At 44.5% G+C, this 26,249-nt stretch overlaps 1 protein-coding gene across 1 annotated transcript; it reads left to right on the forward strand.

Moving 5' to 3' along the window:
• Positions 1–6,758: 6,758 nt before the first annotated feature.
• LOC117456582 (eosinophil peroxidase-like) lies at positions 6,759–24,552 on the forward strand. Its single transcript, XM_034096509.2, has 13 exons — positions 6,759–6,785; positions 6,900–6,965; positions 7,064–7,151; positions 7,343–7,518; positions 19,419–19,551; positions 19,880–20,009; positions 20,096–20,302; positions 20,393–20,756; positions 22,812–22,972; positions 23,061–23,319; positions 23,406–23,576; positions 23,673–23,910; positions 24,217–24,552. Exons 2-13 carry the CDS (start codon positions 6,902–6,904, stop codon positions 24,452–24,454), a joined length of 2,229 nt encoding a protein of 742 aa, XP_033952400.2. The 5' UTR covers positions 6,759–6,785; positions 6,900–6,901; the 3' UTR covers positions 24,455–24,552.
• Positions 24,553–26,249: the final 1,697 nt, after the last annotated feature.

Consider the following 26,249-nt stretch of genomic DNA (forward strand, 5'->3'; position numbering starts at 1 on the left):
GACACTAACGCCCGACTCGCTGGCTTTGCCCGCCTCACCAACGGAGGCGGAGCAGCCGCAGCTCTCTTCATTGCCCCAAACACAGCCACCCCTCAGCGGCCCGCAAGTGCCAGAGGACCTCGGCAAAACAGAGCCTGCCCAGGTATATTTAAAAAAGTACCCAACTCGCCTGTACAGTGGGGTAAGGCGCTCATTTTGCAGCTCATGGTCTCAAAACAGAGATTGGCTGGAATATTCATGTGAAAAAGATGCCATCTTCTGCTATGCATGTAGACATTTCGGTTCAAGTAAGTCAGATGCCTTCAACACAACTGGCTACAACAACTGACGCCATGCTCTTATAGGCTACGTGATAAGGGACTGGGAAGGCATGAATCAAGCAAAGAGCACATAGATCCATAGATCTCTTAAAGGTGGGGTAGGTAAGTTTGAGAAACCGGCTCGAGATCGCTAGAATTTGAAAATACACAAACGGAGAAAATCTGCCACTTCCTTATAGAGCCCCTCCTCCAACACACACGAACGCGCACATGACCAATGAGGGCACGAGATAAGTTTGTGCCCCGGGAAGGCTGACAGGCAGGTAGGCCTGTACTTTTTACAGTATTACGGCTTCCACAGATGACATTTTTGTATGGATTTTTTGTCAAAGCACTTAAGATATTCATTGCTATCGGGATGTTAAGAGCATTCCATGGAATATAACAAAAAGTGTATCTCGAGCCGTTTTCTGAAACTTACCTACCCCACCTTTAATTTTGCTCTCAAAGTGCACCAGATTGATGCTTTGAAGTTCAATATTTAAAAAAAAAAAAAAATCTTGCAGGGGGAGCATGCCCCCGGACCCCCCTAGAGGAGGTGAGGACCCTCCTAGAGGAGGTTAGGTCCACTCCAATAGCACTTTACAACTGCACCCTCTCTAATCTCAGATGCACTTTGAGTCATTTTGTTCTGGAACCGGGCCTGCATACAGGGAACTGCTTTAGGCTGGTTTAGGTCCTATCTATCTGAACGCTCTCAGTTTGTACGTGTCAATGATGAATCTTCCACGCAAACCAAAGTTAGCAATGGAGTGCCACAGGGCTCAGTGCTCGGACCTATTTTGTTCACAATATTATAAGGTATCATTCTGTAAATGTTCATTGTTATGCGGATGATACTCAACTATATTTATCAATCAAGCCTGATGAAATTAATCATCTAAATAAAATTCAAGACTGCCTCAAGGACTTAAAAACGTGGATGACCTTAAACCTTTTGATGTTAAACACGACCAAAACTGAAGTTATTGTACTTGGCCCAAAGAATCTACGAAACAAATTATGTAAAGATATACTAACTATGGATGGCATTAATTTGGCCTCCAGTGAGACTGTAAGGAATCTTGGTGTTATATTTGATCAGGATTTATCCTTTAACGCCCACATAAAATCAATTTCAAGGACCGCCTACTTCCATCTACATAACATTGCAAAAATCAGGCATATCTTGCCTCAAAACGATGCAGAGAAACTAGTCCATGCATTTGTTACTTCAAGGCTGGATTATTGTAACTCTTTATTATCAGGGTGTACCAAGAATTCAGTTAAGTCGCTTCAGCTGATTCAAAATGCTGCAGCACGTGTAGCTACTAACCAGAGTTAGGAAAAAGGACCAGATTACTCCTGTTCTGGCTGCCTTACACTGGCTCCCTATAGAACACAGAATATAATTTAAAATGCTTATTCTCGCCTACAAAGCCTTTAATGAGCAGGCGCCATCTTACCTTAAAAAACTCACTAGACCCTACTGTCCTACTAGGCCCTAGTAGGACAGTAGGGTATAATGAGTTTTTATACCCTACGCGGCGCTCTTTGCCGAGTCTCATGCGGCTCCTCAGTTCATATCGAATTGTAATTGTGTTTTTTTTTTTGCGCATATGTATCCCAGTTCACAAAGGGTTAACAACACACAAGTTCCAGCCCAATCGTTACACAGAGTTTTCAACAAAGAAGTGCTTTAGCCAATCAGAATGCAGATCCTGCAGTACTGGTGGCGGGCTTTACTACACTCGCGATGTGACAGTGAAGGGAGAGATCTGCTTCTGATCGGCAGAAATATAACTCAGATAAAACCGTAATAACTCAATATAATGTTGTCAAATCAAAATTGTAACAATTTGCAGTGGTATATGTGTATGTGAGAAGGCCTGCTCCCGGAAAGCTGGCAACTGACACAGAAGGACTCCCGAATTTGGTGATTCGCGGTAAAAAAATAAACAAGAGAGAAAGTGCATCTCTGTCAGCAGAGCTTCTGTCAGTCAGAGGGTTAGGTAAAAGTTGAGATGTCATGTTAGGAGAATTAACAAAAATACACTTTTATATACAATTTATTTTTAATGACGGTCATGAATGTGTGTGAGAGATACAGGCAGAATAAAGGCCAGGCATATTTTTATTAAATGATGTGCCCTTTCATGCATTTGAGCCCCTTCCACATCCTCTGCACGTTTCAAAGAAGCAACATGCATAGTAAGATAACTACTTTTTTCAAATATTTTTAACTGAGAGTTTGTGTGTGAGACACAATATTAATGATTGACAATAACTGGCCTCTGGACTTAATACTGGTAGGAGAGGTTTAAGTCCATTTCTGTCAATATCATGGACTGTGACATTTATAGGAAATCTGGCTGAGCAGAGGTATATGTTTCTGTATGTGAGAGGGTGTGTGTGTGTATGGGAGGGTGTGCCTTTGAGTGTGTGTGTGTGTGTGTGTGTGTGTGTGTGTGTGTGTGTGTGTGTGTGTGTGTGTGTGTGTGTGTGTGTGTGTGTGTGTGTGTGTGTGTGTGTGTGTGTGTGTGTGTGTGTGTGTGTGTGTGTGTGTGTGTGTGTGTGTGTGTGTGTGTGTGTGTGTGTGTGTCAATTATTGTTCATTTTTAGATTTTCATTTTGTATGTGTGAGAGATAGAGAGGGGCACACAAAAAGGCTGAGAGCAAAAGAGAGAAGGAGAGAGAGAGGTCGGGGACATACACCCAGCATGTGTGCCTGTGTGTATGATGTGGCTCTTTGCAGTAACACAGTAAAATGATTGGCTCTTTACCTCTGATTGGTTGGCCACCCCTGTACTAGGGCTTTGCGTTCCAAGAATGCAGGGTTGTTGGTTGTTCCTAGAATCTCTAAAAGTACAATGGGAGCCAGAGCCTTTTCTTGTCAAGCTCCACATTTGTGGAATCAGCTTCCAGTTTGTGTTCGGGCGGAAGACACCCTATCCGTTTTTAAGAGTGCGCTTAAGACCTTCCTTTTTCATAAAGCTTATAGTTAGGGCAGATTAGATTCAGCCCCTAGTTTTGCTGCAGAATTTAGTTTGTCGGGGCACACCTTACTTCTTCCTTCTCTCTGTCTGTACCTGTGTACTCTCATGTTCTGAATAACCCAGCTTCCCCAAATTTCTTTTTGGTGTCTATCTACGCCGGTATCCTGAGTCCTGGATCGCGAGCCCTGGATCTTGAGTCGTGGCTGTGCCTGTTGCTGTGGTCCTGGATCATAAGTCCTGGATGGATATCCTCATGGATTCATCTTCTTATTATAGACACATGCATTTCCAAACATTTGGACAACCTATGTTGTAAATGTATTATCTTTTCAATTTACACACGGCATCTATTGCACGTCTGTCCGTCCTGGGAGAGGGATCCCTCCTCTTTTCCTCTCCCTGAGGTTTCTCCCATTTTCCCCTTTGAACTGTGGGTTTTCTCTGGAAGTTTTTCCTTGTATGATGTGAGGGTCTAAGGACAGGGGGTGTCGTATTGTCATACTGATATTCTGTACAAACTGTGAAGTCCACTGAGACAAAGTTAGCATTTGGGATATTGGGCTATATACATAATCATTGATTGATTGATTGTCCTAACGCCTATGAAAAGGGTCAAAACAGCACCAAACTTCAGATAATGGTTAACGGTCCAGCCCTCAACAGCTCTACGTCAATTATGGGGTTTCATCTTATGCCGTTTCCATGGAAACGCATCCCTCGCCATAAAAGACGATGTTGCTATAACGCCTATGAAAATGTTCAATAAGTGCTCAAACTTCACATGTGTGCTAACAGTCCAGCCGTGAAGACATCTACGGGACAGTTTTGAGATCAATTGCCGTTGCCATGGCAACACAATGCTCAGCATGAAACACGGTTTTCTCATAACTTCAATGAAAATGCTCCAAACGGCCCAAAACTTCACAGGTTTGGTAACGATTCAGCCATCAACGCATCTAAGCGTATTATGGGATGTCATCAAATGCCATTGGCATGGCGACAGATCATTCGCCATCAAGTTAGTTCAAACGTTTGCAGTTCAAATATTCTGCTGCTTTTCCAAGCCTTTTTACTTTATTTTCTTCTCTCATCACACATTCAAGCCCCCAGTGTTCATGTACCATTTCAATCTAAATTCTTCACTTTCTTCTTACACATTCAATTTCAGCAAAGCAGTTTAGCGTCAGCTTTTCAGTATAAAGCATTCTCACTAGCAATTTCTTCAGGAATTGCATTCTCTAGTTTAAAATGCTCCTGTGGGTCGTAAAGGTATACAGGCTGACGCTCCCTTTGATTGAAAACGCTCCTGTGGGTCGTATTATGGTTCGGATTTGGTCGTATGAGTTGGAGGACTTGTTGCAACATTCATAACTAAGTCAAGGTATACCCTTTTCACCCCGGTTACAGTTTTCATTTGCCTTGTACGATGGGCGCTGTAAGTGATGAAAGTGGGGGATGTTGACTTATCAGGCGCCCGCAGCTCACAGCCAAAGTGCGAGCGAGCCTCCGAGCGAGCGAGCAAGAGAGAGAGAGAGAGAGAGAGAGAGAGAGAGAGAGAGAGAGAGAGAGAGAGAGAGAGAGGACGCGCATCGGCACCGTGGATTGTTGTTGGATTGAGGCTGATAACTACAGCTCAGTGAGGTAAAGGTTTAGATAGTTCACTTTAGTTTAAGTTATCTCAGTGGGTCTCAAACGGTCACAATTTATGAAACAAATATTTCCAATGCACACCTTTATAATTATTAGGATAAATAAAAACAGGTTTGAAATCATTTCAATGTATGGTATGCTATAGGACAGTAAACCAAAAATATCGTTTAAACTGGAGATATTTAAAAAAATGCATGAATAAATAAATGTTAACTCGGTAAAATAAGATATAAATGAACAACAAAAATAAAATACGTTACATTTATTTGTTATTGGCTATGGTAGGTTATTGGTTATGTTCACATACTTATTTGATTATTAAAATGTAAACTGATCTTTTTCATATGGGTGTTTAAAGTTGTACCCACTAGATCTAGTCTCTAGTAATTCTGCTCCAAGTGCACCAGATTGAAGCATTTTACTTTAACATGTAAAAAGAAATGTCAATACGTTTCAGTTTTTGTAGTGTGTTGGTCTTTTGTAGAGATGTTTCATTTATTCTTTATATATTCTATTGTGTATTCCTTGGAGGGGGGGGGCACCTCTAAAACCGGCCCTGCCCATAACAATAACTATCTCTGACCGAGAGTTGCCCGGTCATAATGGTAACACCAACAAAATGCTTGGGCAGCCCCTCCTTAAGGGAGATAGCATGCTGCCAAAGGCTGGGTATCTGCGTCAGAGGGCGAAAGATAGCAAAAAAAAGAGATCAATGATCTCAAGGGATACACCTGGATAAATAAAGGTTTGAAATGAAAGATGACATGCAAGGGGAATTATTCCCTGGCAGTAACACTGAGGGCCATCAGCCAATGGCAACAGTAAACAAGCGATATAAAGAAAACAGTCAAAGTGCTGCTAATATATATATTTTTAAATGTGGGATACAAAATATGTCTCCAGTTAAAAAAAAAGAAGACTGGATCTGATGAAAAACAATACATAAATATGCCCGCAGAATGTCCAAAAGTAGAAACGTTTTATTTTTTAAAATGGTATAAAAATGCTTTAAAAACAAAAAATAAGAAAATAATGTATTCAACAGCTTACTTACTTACCTTCCCACTTAAAATACTGTAAATGGTAGTATAATAATGCAGTTACTTATTAAACATTACAGTTTTAACATAAGTTGACCAAAAACAATAACTGATAACATGGATGATCCTGCGGTCCTGTGTCCTGGATCGCGAGCGCTGGATCTTGAGTCGTGGCTGTGGTCCTGGATGGATATCCTCGTGGATTCATCTTCCTATTATACACACATGCATTTCCAAACATTTGGACTACCTATGTTGCAAATGTATTATCTTTTCAATTTACACACGGCATCTATTGCACGTCTGTCCGTCCTGGGAGAGGGATCCCTCCTCTGTTGCTCTCCCTGAGGTTTCTCCCATTTTCCCTTTAAACTGGGTTTTCTTTGGAAGTTTTTCCTTGTACGATGTGAGGGTCTAAGGACAGAGGGTGTCGTATTGTCATACTGATATTCTGTATAAACTGTGAAGACCACTGAGACCAATGTAACATTTGTGATATTGGGCTATATAAATGAACATTGATTGATTGATTGATTGATTGATTGATTGATTGATTGATTGATTGATTGATTGATTGATTGATTGATTGATTGATTGATTGATTGATTGATAAGGGTAAAGGGTTTGCTGCAACACGGAGAGAAGGAAGAAGGAACTGCATTTTACGGACATTATCTTCACTTAATCAGCTCGGGGGCGAGGCATCGAGGCCTCACGCTGTGTATAAGAAGGAGACAGCATCACACACTCCACAGTTTCAAGAGCAACTCAAATCTTCACAGGAGTCTTCACAGACACAGGCAAGAACATTTGTGTTTTATTGGGATGTTTTGATATTTTGGTGTAACATTATGCTAAAACATAGCAACTTTAGATTTAGTTTTTGTATTGACTTTTTCTTATTTTTTTATTAGAGATGCTTCTCTCTGCCCTTCTTGTGCTGGGCGTCTGCCTGATTCCTGCTCACTCCAAACCAGCAGGTAAGCTACATCGTAATCACTGTTTAATTTCTCCATTTGTGTAACATTACTGGTTAATTCCAAATGATTGCGATATTTGAGAAATGTGTTCTTCGCAGGGGAACAACTCGGCAGTCCTCTTCTTCAAACCTGTTTTGAGGAGGCAAAGAAAATTGTTGACGATGCTTACAAGTACTCAAGAGAAGAGTGAGTTCATTTTAAAATAGTAATTTATATTTTAATATAATTCTGCGATCATGTACACTAAAGAGTTTTTAATTTGCATGCAAGCTATTTATTGCATTATTTCAGAAAAATGTATGGAAAAAGTTACGATTCTCCCAAAAAATAACACAATTTAAATTCATTGTTTGATTTTGTGACTTTTTCTCCTCCAGGAGTCTGAGACGGGTCCGTAAAGAGGTAGTGCGTCCTCACGATGCTCTCCGCCTGCTGAAGCAGCCTCGCGGTGGAACGCGCTCAGCTGTGAGATCTGCAGACTACATGGCACAAACCCTCCGCCTGCTACAGGAGAGGGTGCATCATGTGCACAAACGCTCACTCAACGTGACAGGTCAGACATGTGGCATGAAACAAAAAGAACTCCTGTGTCAGGGAATCATTTGCTTAGGTATTCAACCTTCGACCCAGTTCATCGTTTTCTCTCTTTACTGTCTCCTTTCCATGGCATAGTTCTACGGCCTTGGGTTTTGCTGCTATCTCTAGGAGGGGCAGCTTAGGCGCATTGTTGTTGCCAGTCTATGACAGAGCACAAGCCGCCAAGAGGTAGATTACTGTTCAGGGACGTAGGTTGCCTGGCGCACATTCTTTTCTATGGACGGGAGCTTAGATTCAGGGTCCATAATTGTTTCGTCTCACTGATAAAGAATGTTGATTATTACACTCCAAACTAGTTAAAACCTTGTGCTACAGAAAGAGTTCTTCAGAATTGGTTTGGCAACCGCTGTGTCAACTCGTGACACACCACCTGTCTTGTAAATTCTCCGGCCATAACTCCAAATAAACCATCAGTGTTTGCCATCAAAGCTCCAGCTCTCCTCGTGTCTCTCTGAGTCCTGTTTCCAATTGCTTCAGAAGATACAGAGATCACATTGTTTTCTCACAACTTTTCCTGATTTCTGAGGTTTACGATTTTGTAATATAGGCACGGAGCATTTCAAGGCTGCAATTATGAACCAGACCAACCCAGTCTCACATCTAAACGTGTAATAACTATAGGTTACTTACGTAACCCCAGTACTCAGAGTAACATGAAGTGAGATGTCTCACTATGGGATGCGCCTCAACGCGTATGCAAACAGAAGCATCAATCTCATTACGCAATCCTGATTGGCTGGTGATCTTGACGTCAACGTCAGGGAATCCACCCACCCTTTAAGTAGCTTGCGCTACGACGCAGCGTCATTCAAGATAAGCACCTCTTCTCGCTTCGCCTTAGCAAGAAGGGCCGTCTGGTGAGACATCTCACTTCATGTTACTCTGAGACTGGGGTTACGTAAGTAACCTATAGTTCTCATTCATAACACTCCGTTCGATCTCTCACTATGGGATATTGAAACTCCCGTATTGCCAGACATGCTTATCTCGAAAATCACCAAAAACAACCAGAACTTAACAGGCAGAACTCTGTCTCAACACGGGACCCAGCACTGCGCGGGCCACACTTGGAGCAGAGACATCTAGCCTGTAAAAGCGGACAAAAGTGAGCGGCGAGGACCAGCTCGCTGCTGCACAGATGTCTTGGATGTAAACACCCTTGAACAAAGCCCAGGATGTAGCCAGTCCACGAGTAGAATGAGCACGCAGGCCCGTTGGTGCCTGCAAACCCTGACTCGTATAAGCCAGAGCAATCGCTTCCACAATCCAGTGGGAGAGCTGTTGCCTGCTGTTGCCCTTCTGAGGGTTAGCCCAGGATATAAAGAGTTGGTCATTACAACGAAACTCTTTTGACCTGTCCATATAGATGCGTAAAGCACGAACTGGACACAGCAAATTCGGGCGCTGTTCCTCAGAGGAACACAGCGGCGGAGGAAATGCCAAAATGTCAATTGGGGTACATGAGGACATGATGAGAAAAGGCAGAAAGCGTTTCAGGGTGAGGAACACCGCTAAAAGCTCCAGATAATTTATGTGTGACCGTTGGAGGTCTCTTCTCCAGAGACCCCTCACAGGTCGATCTTCGTATATACACCCCCAGCCCGTCAGACATGCGTCTGTGGTGACCACCTTCCGCGATAGGACAGCACCCATAGGTACGCCCCGTACTAGAAAAGTCGGGTGTAGCCAGTGGCGCAGAGCCATTACGCATTTCATAGTGACCATCACTCTCCGCACGCCATGACGCGCGGGGTCCAATCTAAGGGCAGCTACCCAGTGCTGAAACTCCCTCATGTGTAAGCGTCCCAGTCGTACCACCAGAATGGCTGACGCCATGAGCCCCAGCAACTGCAGACATGATCTGAAGAGAACATATTTGCGTTGCTGGAAATGAGCGAGGCAAGCCCTGAAGGCTTTCACTCTCTCTGCTGACAAGTGGGCTGTAAAGGGCACCGAATTCAGGCGTAGGCCCAGGAAGAGTACAGTCTGGGCTGGAGACAACATGCTATTTTCTGTGTTTATTACAAAATCCAGGTTGAGCAGGTGTTTTACGAGGACATTCGTTTGCGTAATAGCCTCTTGCTCCGACTGTGCGAGAAGGAGCCAATCGTCCAGATAAGTTGCCAGGCGAATACTCTGTTGTCTCAACGGGGCTATCGCGGCTTCCGTACACCGTACAAACACTCGCGGCCTGAGAGACAGACCGAAGGGAAGTACTCTGTACTCGTAACAGACACCCTGAAAGGCGAACCTCAGATATTTCCTGCGTGGGTAATATACTGGGATGTGGAAATATGCATCTTTCAGGTCGACTGATGTGAACCAGTCGTTTTGGCGCAAGAGACGCAACAGAGATGTGTGAGTGAGCATTCTGAATTTGTATCTTTTGAGATATTTGTTCAGAGCTCTCAAAGCTAGTATAGGCCGAATTCCGTTCCCTCCCCATTTGGGAACGAGGAAATACTTGGAATAAAAGCCGCTCTGACTCTGTTCGGCGGGTATTATCGATATAGCCTTCTTTTCTAGCAGCGAGAAAATCTCTTTCTCTAGAATAAGGGCCGACTCTCCCGGGCCTGTGAATACAGAATGCCCGAGAAGTGAGGGGGGGTGACAGCGAATTGGAGCCTGTAGCCCCGTGTTACTGTCTTGAAAACCCAAGCAGAATCTGTGAGCATCCTCCACTTGTCGCTTCTCAAAGCGAGCGGAGATGTCACAGCTCTGTCGTCTGCCCTCAGTGTCTCTATTTGTTGTGTCATGGGGCCCTCTAGTGTCTGAACACGGTGGTACCCCAGGTTGACAACCCCGGTTGACACTGCGCATGCGCGTGGCGTTGGTGCCTTCACAATCCCGTCTATTGTCCGCCTTTTGAGAGAGGCCGTAGCCGCTCTCAAAAGAGGGGGAGACGACAGACTGTTTATTGTTTTTATTGTTTTTCTTTTCATTTTTATTGACTGCGCCCTTGGCTTCAAGCCTGGAAACGACAGTGGAAAATGATTTATTTTGAAACAACAACGATGACATGTGTTTGTGTGACTTAAACAGGCAGCGGAACTTGCTGTCTTTGATGTTAAGTCCATTTCCCTGATGGCGCGAACTTGAGGATGACGTTTTGGCATCACTCGAGGCGGCGGGAAGATGGGGACATGGCGGCAAACCGAAAACACATGAGCATCCAACACTGGAACGTGCTCTGGAGCTGGGGAACAGGGAACTTCCAGCTCCTTCATCGAGGAGAGGAGAGGAGGCTGTCAGGCCGCCCGCTTCTTCTTCCTCGCCTGGTGGCTGAAAACCTGGGTCGGCTGCGCCTGGGTCGGCTGCGCCTGAGCGGCCGCTGCCGGGACCGGAGATTTTCTTGGTCAGCTCCCTCTTACCTCGTGCCTGGGCTGAGGACCCGGGACGGGCTGCGGTCTCTGCTGCTTCGGTATTTTGAACCAAGCAGGACGTGAGACAGCTTGGGTGAAGGCCTGCCGCGGGACCAGCGGGGAGGACAGAGCTGGAGAGCCTCGCCTCCCTTCCTTTTTGACTCGCACCTCAGCTGCATTGAAACTAGAGTGGCGCCAAATATGCCCTTGGGAACAATAGGCATGTCCAAAACATCCTCTTTTTCCCGGTCTGGAAGGTTGGTCAGGTTGAGCCACCATCATTCCCATCATTCCCAGTGCTTTTCCCGTGGCTTGGACTGCACAGCGCTGCACACGGAGGCAAATGTCCGTGATCGCTGCGATCTCATCCCACACGGCAGGCTCAGGTCTGCTCGACATGTCCTCGCAAAGCTCAGCCTGGTAGGCGGTCAGCAGCGAGGAGACGTTGAGAGCCCTGGCGGACAAAGCTGCGGCTTTATAGGCCCGTTCGGTCATCGCTGACTGGAACCGGTCTGCCTTTGTCGGTAGCATGGGGTTCCTGCTTGGTGTCGAAGCCAGCCTCGGTTGGAGGTGGGCTGCCACCAGCGGTTCCATGGGCGGCATGCGGAGCAGGCCGAGCCTCTCCATACCGTCACAGTCCAGGGAGGAGGCACCCTGGATTCGGGCCTTATTGCTGAAGGGACGGTCTCTCCACGAGACCGACACCTCGTCCAGCATCTCCGGAAAGACTGGAAGGATCTGCCTCTTCGTCCTCGATGCTTGGGGCAAGTTCTTCCCCTTGTAGCGAGATCTGGAGGTCTCCTTGGCCACTTCAGGCCATGGGATGTCCAGCCTGGATACAGCGCGGTGACACACGGCCTGCAAGTCCATGCTTAGGACGGGCAAAGCTGGTGTGCTTTCGCCCGGGGGAGCGGACATCACTCCCGGCTTAGCAGCCTGAGCCGATGAAACGAAGATGTCATCCCCATCTGAGTCAGACAGGAGGAACTCAGAGGTATCCTCTTCGTCCTCCATGTAGTCCAACTCCAGGACATCCTCCGCGGGTGGAACCATGGTGAGGTCCAATTGGGAGCCCCAGCTTGACACAGCCACCTGGCTCTTGCCGCCACCGGGTCCCAGCCTGAAACGGCGTGGGGCTCCGGTTCAGCGGCTGTCGCTGTTGTTGAGCCCCAGTCTGACACAGCGCGGGGCTCAATCTCTGCGGCGGACGCCACCATGTCTTGATTGCCGGACGGCGAATCAGCGGACATGAGGGGGTCCTGTCCCAACAAGCTAACTTGGCGTGCTAACCGTCGGCGGAGGCTCTTCATGGTGAAGCGGGTACAATGCCCGCACGAGCCGGGGTTATCGATAGCCTCCCGGGCGTGTTCCAGCCCGAGGCAGGACGAGCAGACCTGGTGTGAGTCTGTGCCTGAAATTTTAAACCCGCAGCCGCATAGCCGAGCCTCCGAGTCCCTGACTCCTCTGGTGTGAGGGAGAGAAGGGTCCATCTTCGATCGCCGGTGTGTCGGCGTGGAGTGGACACGCTAGTAACAGGTACGTTACTGAGAAAAAAATCTAACCTTGCCGTTAGTCCGAAAGGAAAAAAGGCGACGGTGTAGATTTTATTCTTTAAAGAATATTAACTGGTGTGTTAATACCTTTTTATCTCTGTCTCCTCTGGTGTGAGAGAGAAAAGAGAACGTCCTCTTTACCGTGGTGTCGGTGTGGAGGGAAGAACAAACTAGCAACAGGTATGTTACTAGCTTGGAGAAAAAAATCAAACCTTACCGTTATTTCTACAGAAAGAACGGCGAGGCAGATTCCAATATTAACTGGTGTGTTAATATTACTAAATCTTCTTGCAAAGCAAAAAAGTAACCGGCACGCGCCCGTTGACCGAATGTTAGCTTGGGTTCAGTCTGTGGACCGTTAAGCTAGCCCGGTTACTGATAAAACAAGATGTGCTCTGAAGCGAGAAGAGGTGTTTGAATGACGCTGCGTCGTAGCGCAAACTACTTAAAGGGTGGGTGGATTCCCTGACGTTGACGTCAAGATCACCAGCCAATCAGGATTGGCGTAATGAGATTGATGCTTCTGTTCGCATACGCGTTGAGGTGCATCCATAGTGAGACATCGAACGGAGTGTTATGAATGAGAACTACGTTGGTCCACAACTTGGGACGTAGTATTTCTACAAAAACGCCTCTGAAATTGTAGGATCCCTATGTTTTTTTCACCATTCATTTCCAATGGCTGGCGTCTATGTCACATGATCTTCAAATTTCTCTCCGCATAAAAAAAAAAACATGGCCGACCTTCGTTTTATTCTCGGTGTAAAATGCCTATTTTAAAGTTAGTTTGGCCATTTGATGCGAGAAATATGAGTTGTTATTTCAAATTATGTGTGCAGTGGATGCACATGATCTTTAGTTTGCTAGTTATTACGAAGAGTACTTCAGGAAATTGTGTACATACAACGTGTTCATTGTTACCAAGGTGGTTGCTAGGGACGCTGCTATCGCTATTATTTCTGTTATGTTGTGTAACTGTTTAATGGTGTTAACTTTATTGCTACCCCCTTCCCCGTCAATGTATAGTGTTGGTCCACAGCGCAAACTTATAAGTTTAACAAAATCTGCATGTAAAATTGTGGCATAGATACGTTATTTTCCCCTGTGCAATTCTCCAACCCAGTCTCACATCTCACATCTCACATCACATCGTCATAAGCAATACCGGAAACAGACGTACACTGTAAAATATTACCATTATTACACAATATTTAGCTGTAATATTTTACAATAAATTACTGTTTTACCACTTTACAGTCTTTACTTGTGATGTTCACAATATAATACTGTAATTTTGAATTTCACAGTGAAATCAATGCAGGCACAGTTAATTACTGTGAATGTACAGGATACATGATTACCAGGATTTCCCAACATGTTACAGTTTTATTTCATAGTACAATACTGTATTCAGACCATCCTCTGTGATAACACAACACATTAAGTGATTGTCTTGCTTGTATCGCTCTTGCTTGGCTTTAAATACTAATTTATTTATTTGGTGCAGGTTTGACTTAAATTGAAAGGGGCACCGCTGCATGTGCCTTAAAATAAACTATGCAACATATAAATCTATGTAAAATTGAAATTGTTGTCTTCATGGCTTATTGTTTTCAGGTGCTTCCTGGGCATTAATCCTGAGACGGGCTCGAAAGCCAAAAAGATATGGCAATTTAAACCCCCATGTCAGCACATTCTTCAGAAAATTGTTGACTTCGAGTGGATGTCTGTGTAGACATATGCTCCCCTCCTTGTTTTCTTTTCTGTCTCCCTGCTGCGCAGGTGCACCTGGTCTGCCCCTGGCTCCACCTCTGCCCAGGTGTTCCAAATTCCACTCAGCCGTGTATATATTTCATTTCATTTCAAACCTTTATTTATACAGATAAAATCCCATTGAGATCATTGATCTCTTTTCCAAGGGAGACCTGTTCAAGTAGTTCCACATGAAACATAAAAGCATAAACAGAACAACAAAAGGACATCATACAGCATCATTTACATAATTATCCACATAAACAGGTACCAATAGCTTCTGATTGAGTAGCATCCAACCGAGCTTTAAAAACATTTAGTGGCACCAGATTGTTCAGTTTCCATTTAATTTGCAGACTATTCCAAGACAGAGGAGCTGCGCATCTAAAAGCTGTCTTCCCTAAGACAGTCCTAGCAGTTGGCACATTTAATAAAACCACAGCATTTGATCTCAGGCAGTAGCCACTTACAATTTTCCGTGAGATCAGGGAGCATATATAAGATGGAAGTTTCCCTAGCATGGCTTTGTATATAAAAATGTACCAGTGACTGAGCCTCCGTACAGTTAGTGAAAGCAAACCAGCCCTTGCATACAGGGTACAGTGATGGGTTAATGCTTTACAGTTTGTCACAAATCTCAGTGCACTGTGATACGCAGCATCTAACTTGACCAGGCAATTGGCAGGTGCATTCATATAGACCAGATCACCATAGTCCAGCACAGGTAAAAAGGTCACAGTGACTAGCCTTTTCCTGGCCTCAAGCGAGAAACAGGACTTGTTCCTGTAGAAGAAACCTAGCCTAACCCTCAGTTTTTTTAGCAGGTTATTGACATGGAGTTTAAAAGAGAGACAATCATCAAGCCAGATACCAAGGTATTTGTAACAGGCAACAACTTCAAGTTTTGTTCCTTGCGTAGTTACAATATCTAAAACAGTCTCTGGTGTATTTTTTGCTTTTGAAAAGAGCATTACCTTGGTTTTATCCACATTTAAAAGAAGCTTTAATTCAGAGAACTGAGTCTGAATAGTGTTAAAAACAGCCTGTAATTTAACAACAGCCTCCTTAATGGTGGGACCTGCACAATACATCACAGTATCATCCGCATAAAAATGTAAAGTAGCTTCATCCACATTATCACCTACGCTGTTAATATATATGGAGAATAAAAGTGGTCCTAAAACAGAACCTTGTGGTACACCATTAGAAATGTTTAACCACTCAGAAGACAGTCCATCAAAATGAACACATTGGGAACTTTCAGAGAGGTAGTTCACAAACCACCCCACTGCAAGGCTGGATAGGCCAATACTGAGTAGTCTCTGCTTTAAGATGAGATGATCAACGGTGTCAAACGCTTTGGAAAGGTCAATAAACAGAGCTGCACAACTCTGCTTATTATCTAAAATACTAGTAATGTCATTCACCACTTTCATTGTGGCAGTGATGGTGCTGTGATTCTTTCTGAATCCTGACTGATGTTTAGACAGGATGTCATTTGTACATAAAAACTCCTTTACCTGTTCACTCACTAGGCGTTCAAGAACCTTAGCCAGAACTGACAATTTAGAGATTGGCCCATAGTTATTTAAAATAGTTGCCTCCCCTCCTTTCAGTAAAGGCAAGACATAAGCAGACTTCCATACTTTTGGAATTGTATTTGTGCTGAGGGAGAGGATAAAAAGAGAAGTAAGAGGTGGAGCAATAAAGTCTGCAGCTATCTTTAAAAAGAAAGGTTCTAAGTTGTCCGGGCCAGCCGGTTTCCTAGGATCTAGCTTAGATAAGGCTTCATGAACAACATCAACAGTAAAAGGGGTAAAACTGAAAGGGTTTTCCAGACCACGTTGTTCAGAGTCACAGACTGTGGTGTTTACAGAAGCATAGTTAGTGACAGAATCAAATAGAGAACCACAGGACACAAAATGCTCATTAAAGCAATTGAGCATAGTAGCCCTGTCCGATATAGGGCCAGATGCTGTGGTAAGGCACGGAGGTAGCTCATTACGGATCTCACCGGTTGATATCGATTTTATTGCTTTCCAAAATTTCCTAGGATTATTTAGGTTTTCTGTGGTAACTGACAAATAGTACTTCGACTTTGCACTTTTTACATTTGAAGTGAAGCTATTCCTTAGCTGCCTAAAACGCAGCCACTCTATCTCTGAGCCTGATTTCCTAGCCTTTGCCCAGGCCTTGTTTCTCTCATGAAGGAGACTAGACAGCTCAGCAGAAAACCAAGGATTGTCAAGTCCCTTTACTCTAAATTTACGCAGGGGTGCATGTCTATTAATGATCTCCATAAAACCAAGATAAAAATAAGACCATGCGGTTTCAAAATCAGCACACAGATCGATTTTACCACAAAACCCTGCTCCACAAAATGTTGTATGTCTCTCTTGATGATAATGCGAGGTTTAACCTTTTGGACCTTAGTGTCCCTAATTGTGGCTACAACACAGTGATCGCTCAGATCATTTGCAAATACTCCCACAGAAGAATATTTATGGGGAACATTAGTTAAAATGAGATCAATTAGGGAGGATTTATTAGGGGACTTAATATTTGGGCGAGTAGGACTGTCCACAATCTGAGTAACATTTAAAGAGATACAAAGGTTTTTAAAATCCTCTGACACTGCAGTTAACCAGTCCCAGTTAAAATCTCCAAGTAGCACTATTTCCTTGTAGTCTAGTTGTGATAAAAGATTTGCTAGTGAAGACAAGGAGTCTTTGACAGCTGAGGGGGGTCTGTAGCAGCCCACCACCATGACCTGTTGACCCTTTGCCACTTCTATATTTAAGGCAAAAAATTCAAATTGCTTACTGATCGATTTGGAAATTAATGTGGTTACACTGAACTTATTCTTAACATAAATTGCAACGCCACCACCTTTATTAGGCCGGTCGGTACGATACACATTAAAACCATTTAAGGCAATGTCAGAGGCCAAAATAGACTTATTTAGCCATGTTTCAGATAAGACAATGACGTCAGCGTCAGTCGATTTTGCCCAGATACGGACAAAATCTAGTTTACCTAACAGACTGCGCACATTCAAGTGGATGAAACCCAACCCAGACCTAGCTTTAAAATCAGCAGGAGTAGCGATCTGACTATTACTACTGGGCGGACCAGGATTAGGTTGTACATTTCCTGACAGTAATAACAACAAAAAAAACAGACATCTTTTCCTCTTAAATGACACACATACATTGTCATCTAATTTAGAAACACCGGAAAAGTCTGCGAGAGTGTGATTAGAGCTTAAGAAGCAGTCCTGAAGAACCATCATCGCAGGAAAATAAAAAAGACAAACATATTTTGTCGAGCAGATTGACTGTGACAAGGCAACCGGTAATTGTTTGAGCAACACATCCGAACCTTTGCAGGGGATGCCCACTGCAGGTGGCAGAACAGACCTGAATCCAGTAGTCTTCTCAGAATGACTAGAGATCTTCTCATAGTCCAAAACAGTTAACAGGCACAGCAGAATCCCGATATGGGCCATTTTCCCAGACCAGCAGAGCATCCGGATAAGCGTGCAAGCAGGCCCGAAATGTGGAGGCGCTCCGTTCTCCTCGCGATATCCCCGGTGCAGAAACTCCTCAGTAGGCCTACAGCAGGATAGGCGAAGCAGGACCAGCTCGAGGCGTAGAGGCGCTCCGGTCTCTCAGCGATATCCCCGTGGTAAAAACGTCCTCAGCACCGTAGAGCACGACAGGTGGAGCAGATGGATACAGGCCTCCGCTACAGCAGGTGTAAAGCAGGCCGCAGCCCGAATGCGAAGCCGCTCCGGTCTCTCCGTTACGCCCCCCGGGGTAAAATCTCGCCAGGACAGCAGCACACGACAAGTGGAAGCAGGTCCCTGCCACAGCACAACTAGGCAGGTGGAAAAAGGGGGCCCAAACAACAACGTGCAGCCGCTCCGTCTCTCCGCGACTTCCCGGGAAAAACCTCCCCACAACAATATATAAAGAGAAGCTGGAGGAGAAGGATGTCTCGCCTATCCTAATGCCGGGAGACACTCTCCTTAGAATACCTCTTTGCCATTTTGAGCTGTAGGCCATATTTTTGCAGATGTGTTTATGTTTAGCCTGGAGGACCTGGTAGTCCAGTTTTCGCGGCTTTATTTAATTTCCCATAGGGTTTATAATTGATTTCTGGTTGGGGGGGGGAGCTCTGGGTCCTACGGCCCGTGGTGTGGCTGGCTCGGGTTCCCTCCTTCTGTTTGTTCCTTTTGGCCAGTCCTCCAGACCTCTTTTTGTTTCCCGTTTTGCTTGTGTGAGCAAACGGCTGATTATCAATAAATGCTCGTTACCAAGTACCGGTTATTGCGTGTATTCTTTCATGTTGCGGGTCTCAGCACGAGCCACTACCGCGGAGTAGAGGTTGGGGCCGTAACATGTCCAAGACACTGTGAGATGTACTTTGCACTTCAATGGAGTAATACAAAGTTAAAATGGGCATTTTCTTTGTTTGTCTTTGTTGATTGAGCTGATTGAATTGTGTAGTTATGGTAAAATCCCAGTTAAGTCAATACCACAGCTCTGTACTGCTATATCACAGTAATTCCATGGGCATGGCAACTGTAAAGTCACAGTATTTAGTTGTACTTTTATTCTAATTTACTGTAAAATATCTACAGTAAATTACGGTGAAATATTTACAGTCAACTACTGTGAAATCCATGCAACTAATAGTCAGTAATTTACTGTAATTTTACAGCCAAACATTTTACAGTGTAGGCAAGATCCTCAGCTCGGTGATTGGATGGTTTAGCCGCAATGCACGTTGGGAGATGGTGTTTACTCTTCGTAATGACTAGCAAACTAAAGATCATGTGCATCCACTGCACACATAATCTGAAATAAAAACTCATATTTCTCGCATCAAATGACATCAAAACGCATTTTAATGGCCAAACTAACCTTAAAATAAGCATTTTCCACCGAGAATAAAACGAAGGTCGGCCATTTTTTTTTATGCGGAGAGAAATGTGAAGATCACGTAACATAGACGCCAGCCATTGGAAATGAATGGTAAAAAAAAACATAGGGATCCTACAATTTCAGAGGCATTTTTGTAGAAATACTACGTCTCAAGTTGTGGACCAACGTAGTTATTACACGTTTAGATGTGGGACTGGGTTGACCAGACATGTGACTCTATTAAATATATATTTTGTACAGATTTGCTCTCTGAAGAGGACCTGAATAAGCTGTCAGAAATAACTGGATGTGCAAGTCAAGTCACTTTTCCTTCATGCCGCACAACACCAAACCTCAACACGTATCGCACAGCCACCAGCGTCTGCAACAACATGTAAGAGAAACATAAATGTTTTTTGAAAAAATGCACTTTTTAATCTAAGAAGCATTTTCATTTATTTTGACTTCTGAAACACCATATTGGACAAAAATACATTGTCAATGTATGTAAAAATAAATTGTATTTTTCATTCCAAAAAGCAATCTGTGTTGATTTAGTGGAAACTTACAAGGTCTATGAGAGCAATTGTGGCTTACATTTTAAGAGGAAATTATTTTACACCTAAACAATACACCTAAACATCTTGAGCCACAGGAGATGTGTAAACCTAGGATTTCTCAAGCAGCGTTTCCAAACATGACCATTTTCTATTTGCTTTTAGAAAAAACCCACGCCTCGGATCCTCCAACACCCCTTTCGCCCGTTGGCTTCCTGCTGAGTATGACGATGCCATCTCCCAACCGAAGGGCTGGGACAGAACTCGAAGATTCAACAACTTCTTGCTCCCACTGGTATGACCTCAAATCGCAAACACTCACCTTGATTAATATACGTAAATGCAGATTTAAATTAAAACCAAGTTGTCCTCCACCTTCAGGTGCGACAGGTGTCCAACAACATCCTGAGCACAACAGACGCGGGTGGGGTCAACGACCGAGAATACACTCACATGGTGACCATGTTTGGTCAATGGAGCGCCCACGATCTCACCTTCACGCCATTTTCCCCCAGCATCCGCTCCTTCAGCAATGGCATCAACTGTGACGAGAGCTGTGAGAAAATCGAGCCATGCATACCCATCCCGGTTGGTGTGAATGCTCAAAAATAAATATATCCATGTTGTTTTCACTTAAAAGCTTCCAACCATAACTGTTGGACTCTTTCCTACAATCAGATTCCTCCCGGTGACCCCCGCTTGCCCACCGGCCGAAACAGCTGCATCCCTGCATTCAGATCGGCCCCTGTTTGCGGTTCAGGATACTCCGCCTACAATTTTGGCGGGGAACCTAAAAAGAGAGAGCAGATCAACGGGGTGACGGCCTTCCTGGATCTGGGCCAGGTATACGGCTCTGAGGAGCAGCTCGCCAAGTCTCTCCGAGATCCCGACAGTGACGGTGGTTTGCTGCGCGTTAACACCGAGTTCAGAGACAACAGACGTGAGCTGCTGCCCTTCCACCCTATGCAGGTGAATATGTGCGCCACTCGCAGGAGGGTCACCAACGACACCAACGCCAGAGAGGTGCCCTGTTTCCTCGCAGGTAAGTGTCTTCCTGTCACTAATGGCTCTAAAGGCGACACTACACTGAACAAAAATATAAATGCAACACTTTTGTTTTTGCTCCCATTTTTCATGAGATGAACTCAAAGATCTAAAACATTTTCTATATACACAAAATAACCATTTCTCTCAAATATTGTTCACAAATCTGAAAAAATCTGTGATAGTGAGCACTTCTCCTTTGCCGAGATAATCCATCCCACCTCACAGGTGTGGCATATCAAGATGCTGATTAGACAGCATGATTATTGCACAGGAGTGCCTTAGGCTGGCCACAATAAAAGGCCACTCTAAAATGTTCAGTTTTATCACACAGCACAATGCCACAGATGTCGCAAGTTATGAGGGAGTGTGCAATTGGCATGCTGACAGCAGGAATGTCCACCAGAGCTGTTGCCCGTGAATTGAATGTTAATTTCTCTACCAAAAGCCGTCTCCAAAGGCGTTTCAGAGAATTTGGCAGTACAACCGGCCTCACAACCGCAGACCACGTGTGGTTACACGTGGTCTGCGGTTGTGAGGCCCACACCAGCCCAGGACCTCCACATCCAGCATGTTCACCTCCAAGATCGTGTGAGACCAGCCACTCGGACAGCTGCTGCAACAATCGGTTTGCATAACCAAAGAATTTCTGCACAAACTGTAAGAAACCGTCTCAAGGAAGCTCATCTGCATGCTCGATTCGATGGCGTCTGGCACGTTGGAGAGGTGTTCTCTTCACGGATGAATCCCGGTTTTCACTGTTCAGGGCAGATGGCAGACAGCGTGTGTGGCGTCGTGTGGGTGAGCGGTTTTCTGATGTCAATGTTGTGAATCGAGTGGCCCATGGTGATGGTGGGGTTATGGTATGGGCAGGCGTATGTTATGGACGACGAACACAGGTGCATTTTATTGATGGCATTGTGAATGCACAGAGATACCGTGACGAGATCCTGAGGCCCATTGTTGTGCCATTCATCCACGACCATCACCTCATATTGCAGCATGATAATGCACGGCCTCATGTTGCAAGGATCTGTACACAATTCCTGGAGGCTGAAAACATCCCAGTTCTTGCATGGCCAGCATACTCACCGGACATGTCACCCATTGAGCATGTTTGGGATGCTCTGGATCGGCGTATACGACAGCGTGTTCCAGTTCCTGCTAATATCCAGCAACTTCGCACAGCCATTGAAGAGGAGTGGACCAACATTCCACAGGCCACAATCAACAACCTGATCAACTCTATGCGAAGGAGATGTGTTGCACTGCATGAGGCAAATGGTGGTCACACCAGATACTGACTGGTTTTCGGACCCCCCCAGACCCCCCCAATAAAGCAAAACTGCACGTTTCAGAGTGGCCTTTTATTGTGGCCAGCCTAAGGCACACCTGTGCAATAATCATGCTGTCCAATCAGCATCTTAATATGCCACACCTGTGAGGTGGGATGGATTATCTCGGCAAAGGAGAAGTGCTCACTATCACAGATTTTCTCAGATTTGTGAACAATATTTGAGAGAAATGGTTATTTTGTGTATATAGAAAATGTTTTAGATCTTTGAGTTCATTTCATGAAAAATGGGAGCAAAAACAAAAGTGTTACATTTATATTTTTGTTCAGTGTATTATGTCACTAACATGTCTTATAAATTCTTTTTTCAATACTTATATTGTAATGCAGATGTGTGTCTTATCTTGTAATTAAGTGTCCATATAAGTAAGTATATATACATATACTGTATAACTTATAAGTATCTTGAAGACTTAAACAATTACATATTCACTACAACAATGCATCATGTGTGCATTTAAATAATTTCTAGTATCAAAGAAAAAGAACATAGATTGTTTTCACTATATTAAAGATATAATAACTGAGTTAAGAAAAATAGAAAGTAATTTATAGTAGAGGTAAATAAGCAAATGTTCCCTTTTTTAACCTCTTCATGTGAAACTATTAGGACATGATGAATCATTTATAAAGCCAATATTTTTAAAGGACATACACTCCTCTGATCAACTATCTAATGGGTACATTTCTTTCTGTAAGGTGACGTCCGTGTTGACGAGAACATCGCTCTCACATCTATTCACACTCTGTTCATGCGTGAGCACAACCGCCTGGCCCGGCAGCTGAAGAGAATAAACCCGCAGTGGGACAGCGAGACGCTCTACCAGGAGGCCCGCAAAATCATGGGGGCTTACACACAGGTAGCAAAACCTGAGGGTCACTCATGATTATATATTCCTATCCTTACAACAACATGTTTTACTCAAGATCGACCTCTGTCTCTCCCAGTTGTTTGTGTTCAGGGACTATCTGCCTCGCATTGTGGGTCCTGATGCAATACGTAGACAGCTTGGCCGTTACTCCGGCTACAATGCTAACGTGGACCCCGGCATCGCCAACGTCTTCGCTACAGCAGCTTTCCGCTTCGCCCACTTGGCCATCCAGCAAGTCGTATTCCGTCTGGATGAAAACTACAGGGAGAACTCCCGCTTACCCAGCGTGCCTTTGTTCGAGGCCTTCTTCACCCCCTGGAGGGTCGTCTTTGAGGGTGAGTTTTACAGAGAGCAGTGGAGTAACTTATCAAATAGAAATGCAACTATAAGTCAACCCTAACTTCTATTTAAATATCTCCAGGGGGCATTGACCCCCTACTCCGTGGCCTGGTTGAATGTCCTGCTAAGCTGAACACTCAGGATAACATGATGGTGGACGCTCTGAGGGAGCGCTTGTTCCAGTTTGTGATGCATCTGGCTTCGGATCTTGGTTCTCTTAACATGCAGAGGGGGCGTGACCACGGCTTGCCTGGTACATCCCTCACTTTGAATATCATCCTTCTCTGATGTTTCTTTCTTTCTTATTATCCTCATCCACTATTTGCTTACCCAATGTTTTCTACTCTAGGCTACAACGCCTGGCGCAAGTTCTGTGGCCTGTCTCAGCCAGGGAACCAGGCAGAGCTCGCTCAGGTTTTGAACAACGCCGACCTGGCCTGTAAGCTGCTGCAGCTATACGGGACCCCCGCCAACATCGACGTCTGGATGGGAGGCGTGGCGGAGCCGTTTGTCCGTGGCGGCCGCGTGGGGCCTCTGTTCGCCTGCCTCATCGCATCACAGTTCCAGAGGATCCGCCAGGGGGACAGGTCAGTGTCCATGTAGATAATAACATGTGAATCACAGTTAGTTCTGATTTCTAACAATCTACATGTATAGTGTCACAGGTTACAGTATTTTTGTTTTGTTGATGAACTGTTAAATTGTACATGTACTTACATTCTTGGCTATGTTGAGCATTAGATTTTTTGGAAATGTATACATATAAAAAAAATGTGTCTGACATAATAAATTGTATTATTTATTTATATTAAATGTCAGATGCACAATCATGAAAATAAATGCTTTACAAACAAATGATCTGCTGACCGTAGTCTGTTGTTTGATATCATCAGGCTGTGGTACGAGAACCAGGGCGTGTTCTCCCCGGCTCAGAGAGCGGCTCTGTCCACCTCCACCATATCCAGGATCATCTGCGACAACACCGGCATCTCGTCTATCCCTACCGACGCCTTCAGCGTCATCTCAAATTATAACAGACTCGTCTACTGCTCCAGCATCCGACGCAGGCTGAACCTGTCCGCCTGGAGCAGGCATGGGCAGGTGTGTCCTTGGGCAAGACACTTCACCTGAACTTGCTCCTATGGGTATTGTCCACAGTTTCTGACCATTGCATGTATGATATATGTGTAATGTGTGTATATGTAAAGCGCTTTGAGTCATTGAAAAAGCGCTATAATAAATGTAAGGAATTATTATTATTATTATTATTATTATGGGCAACTTGGATGGTGATGGGGTCCACATCATTTATGTAGCCTACTGGTCACCAGGGGGCCGCAAATTCACTTAGAACACACATATACACAAATTAGTAGTAGTTAGGGTTGCCAACTTCCAGAAATGGAGAAACGGGACACATGCATGTGTCCCGCAAGATTTTCGGGTTTCTGGCGGATTTAGTTACTTTTTTTTGTTACTTTATTTCGGTTTTAGGGTTAGGGTCAGGTTAGGGTTATGTTATTTAATTCTCTTGGGGGAGCCAGCCCCTAGGTTTCGAAAATGTTTTTGGGGGTCAAAACCCTCAAAATGCATAGAAAACTATGCATACCTATAACACAATACAAACACAATGGTCTTACACCTGCATTAGGCTACTACATCACATTGTACATCAGCATGATCAAATCGGATAGGTGGGCACTAGGGACATCTGGGCACCTCGATGTACAATTGGCTATTTTGTCCAAAATGTTAAGAAATAAATATTTGAAAAATGGTATTAAGAAATGCAAAGTATACATGATGTGAACATGCACGGTACATCATTATTAGACTTAATGTTATCCTTCAACCAACCATTTTCCCAGCATTTTCCCGTCAATCAGATGACTGACTCTCTCACACACTGTACACACACACACACACACACACACACACACACACACACACACACACACACACACACACACACACACACACACACACACACACACACACACACACACACACACACACACACACACACACACAAGCAGAAGACCCGAGACAGATCTCCACTCACGGGCTTTACCCAACTGTGTTTTTCTTCCCACTGTTTGTTGTAAGACACAAGTCTTTTCTTTTTAGAAGGGCCAGGGCCCAGAACCACATCCTCTCTCTCTTCTCCTCTTTCATTATCACCTCCTCCACCGGCAGCGCTCATTTCCCCACACGACGGAACAGGCTGACATGCCACACAAACAATGATGCCGCGACCGCGGCCCACCAGAGAAAATCTCACACACACACGCACACACACACACACACACACACACACACACACACACACACACACACACACACACACACACACATACCATGTATACATCACTTCAGGGGACATTACATTGACTTACATGCATTTCCTGGAGACTTATACTAACCTTAACCATAACCAACACATGCCTAACCCTAACCCTAACGGCCCGTCTACACTACAGGCATCGAAAAATGCTTTCAACGCTTCGCCCATTCATTTGAATGGGGCGACGTAGAAGATTTTTAAACTTCGCCGAACTGCATTGTGGGGAGCATGGCATGGCTTTGCAAGCATCACGAGCATCTATCGGCACTTTTGAGGCTCGATGCTTGGCATCAGCCAATCAAATGCCGCGTATGCAAATCTGACAGTACAAGCGCTAGCCAATCAAACCGCGTGTATGCTGGGAGAGACTACGCAGGTCATTTCCTCATATTCAAAAAAATGGAGCGGTAGTGAATCACCCGGTGCTGTATGATCAGTCTCTGTTCATCTACTGGGATACAAACCGGAGGAGCGAGGCATGGAGGGAGGTGGCAGAGACCGTGGATGAAGCTGGTAGGTTTTCGCCTGTTTGGGGATTTTATATCCAGTTTACTTCGTTTTAACATTGCTATTGCTTTGTAT

Source organism: Pseudochaenichthys georgianus, chromosome 12 (assembly GCF_902827115.2).
Source record: "Pseudochaenichthys georgianus chromosome 12, fPseGeo1.2, whole genome shotgun sequence".
Classification (NCBI taxonomy): domain Eukaryota; kingdom Metazoa; phylum Chordata; class Actinopteri; order Perciformes; family Channichthyidae; genus Pseudochaenichthys; species Pseudochaenichthys georgianus.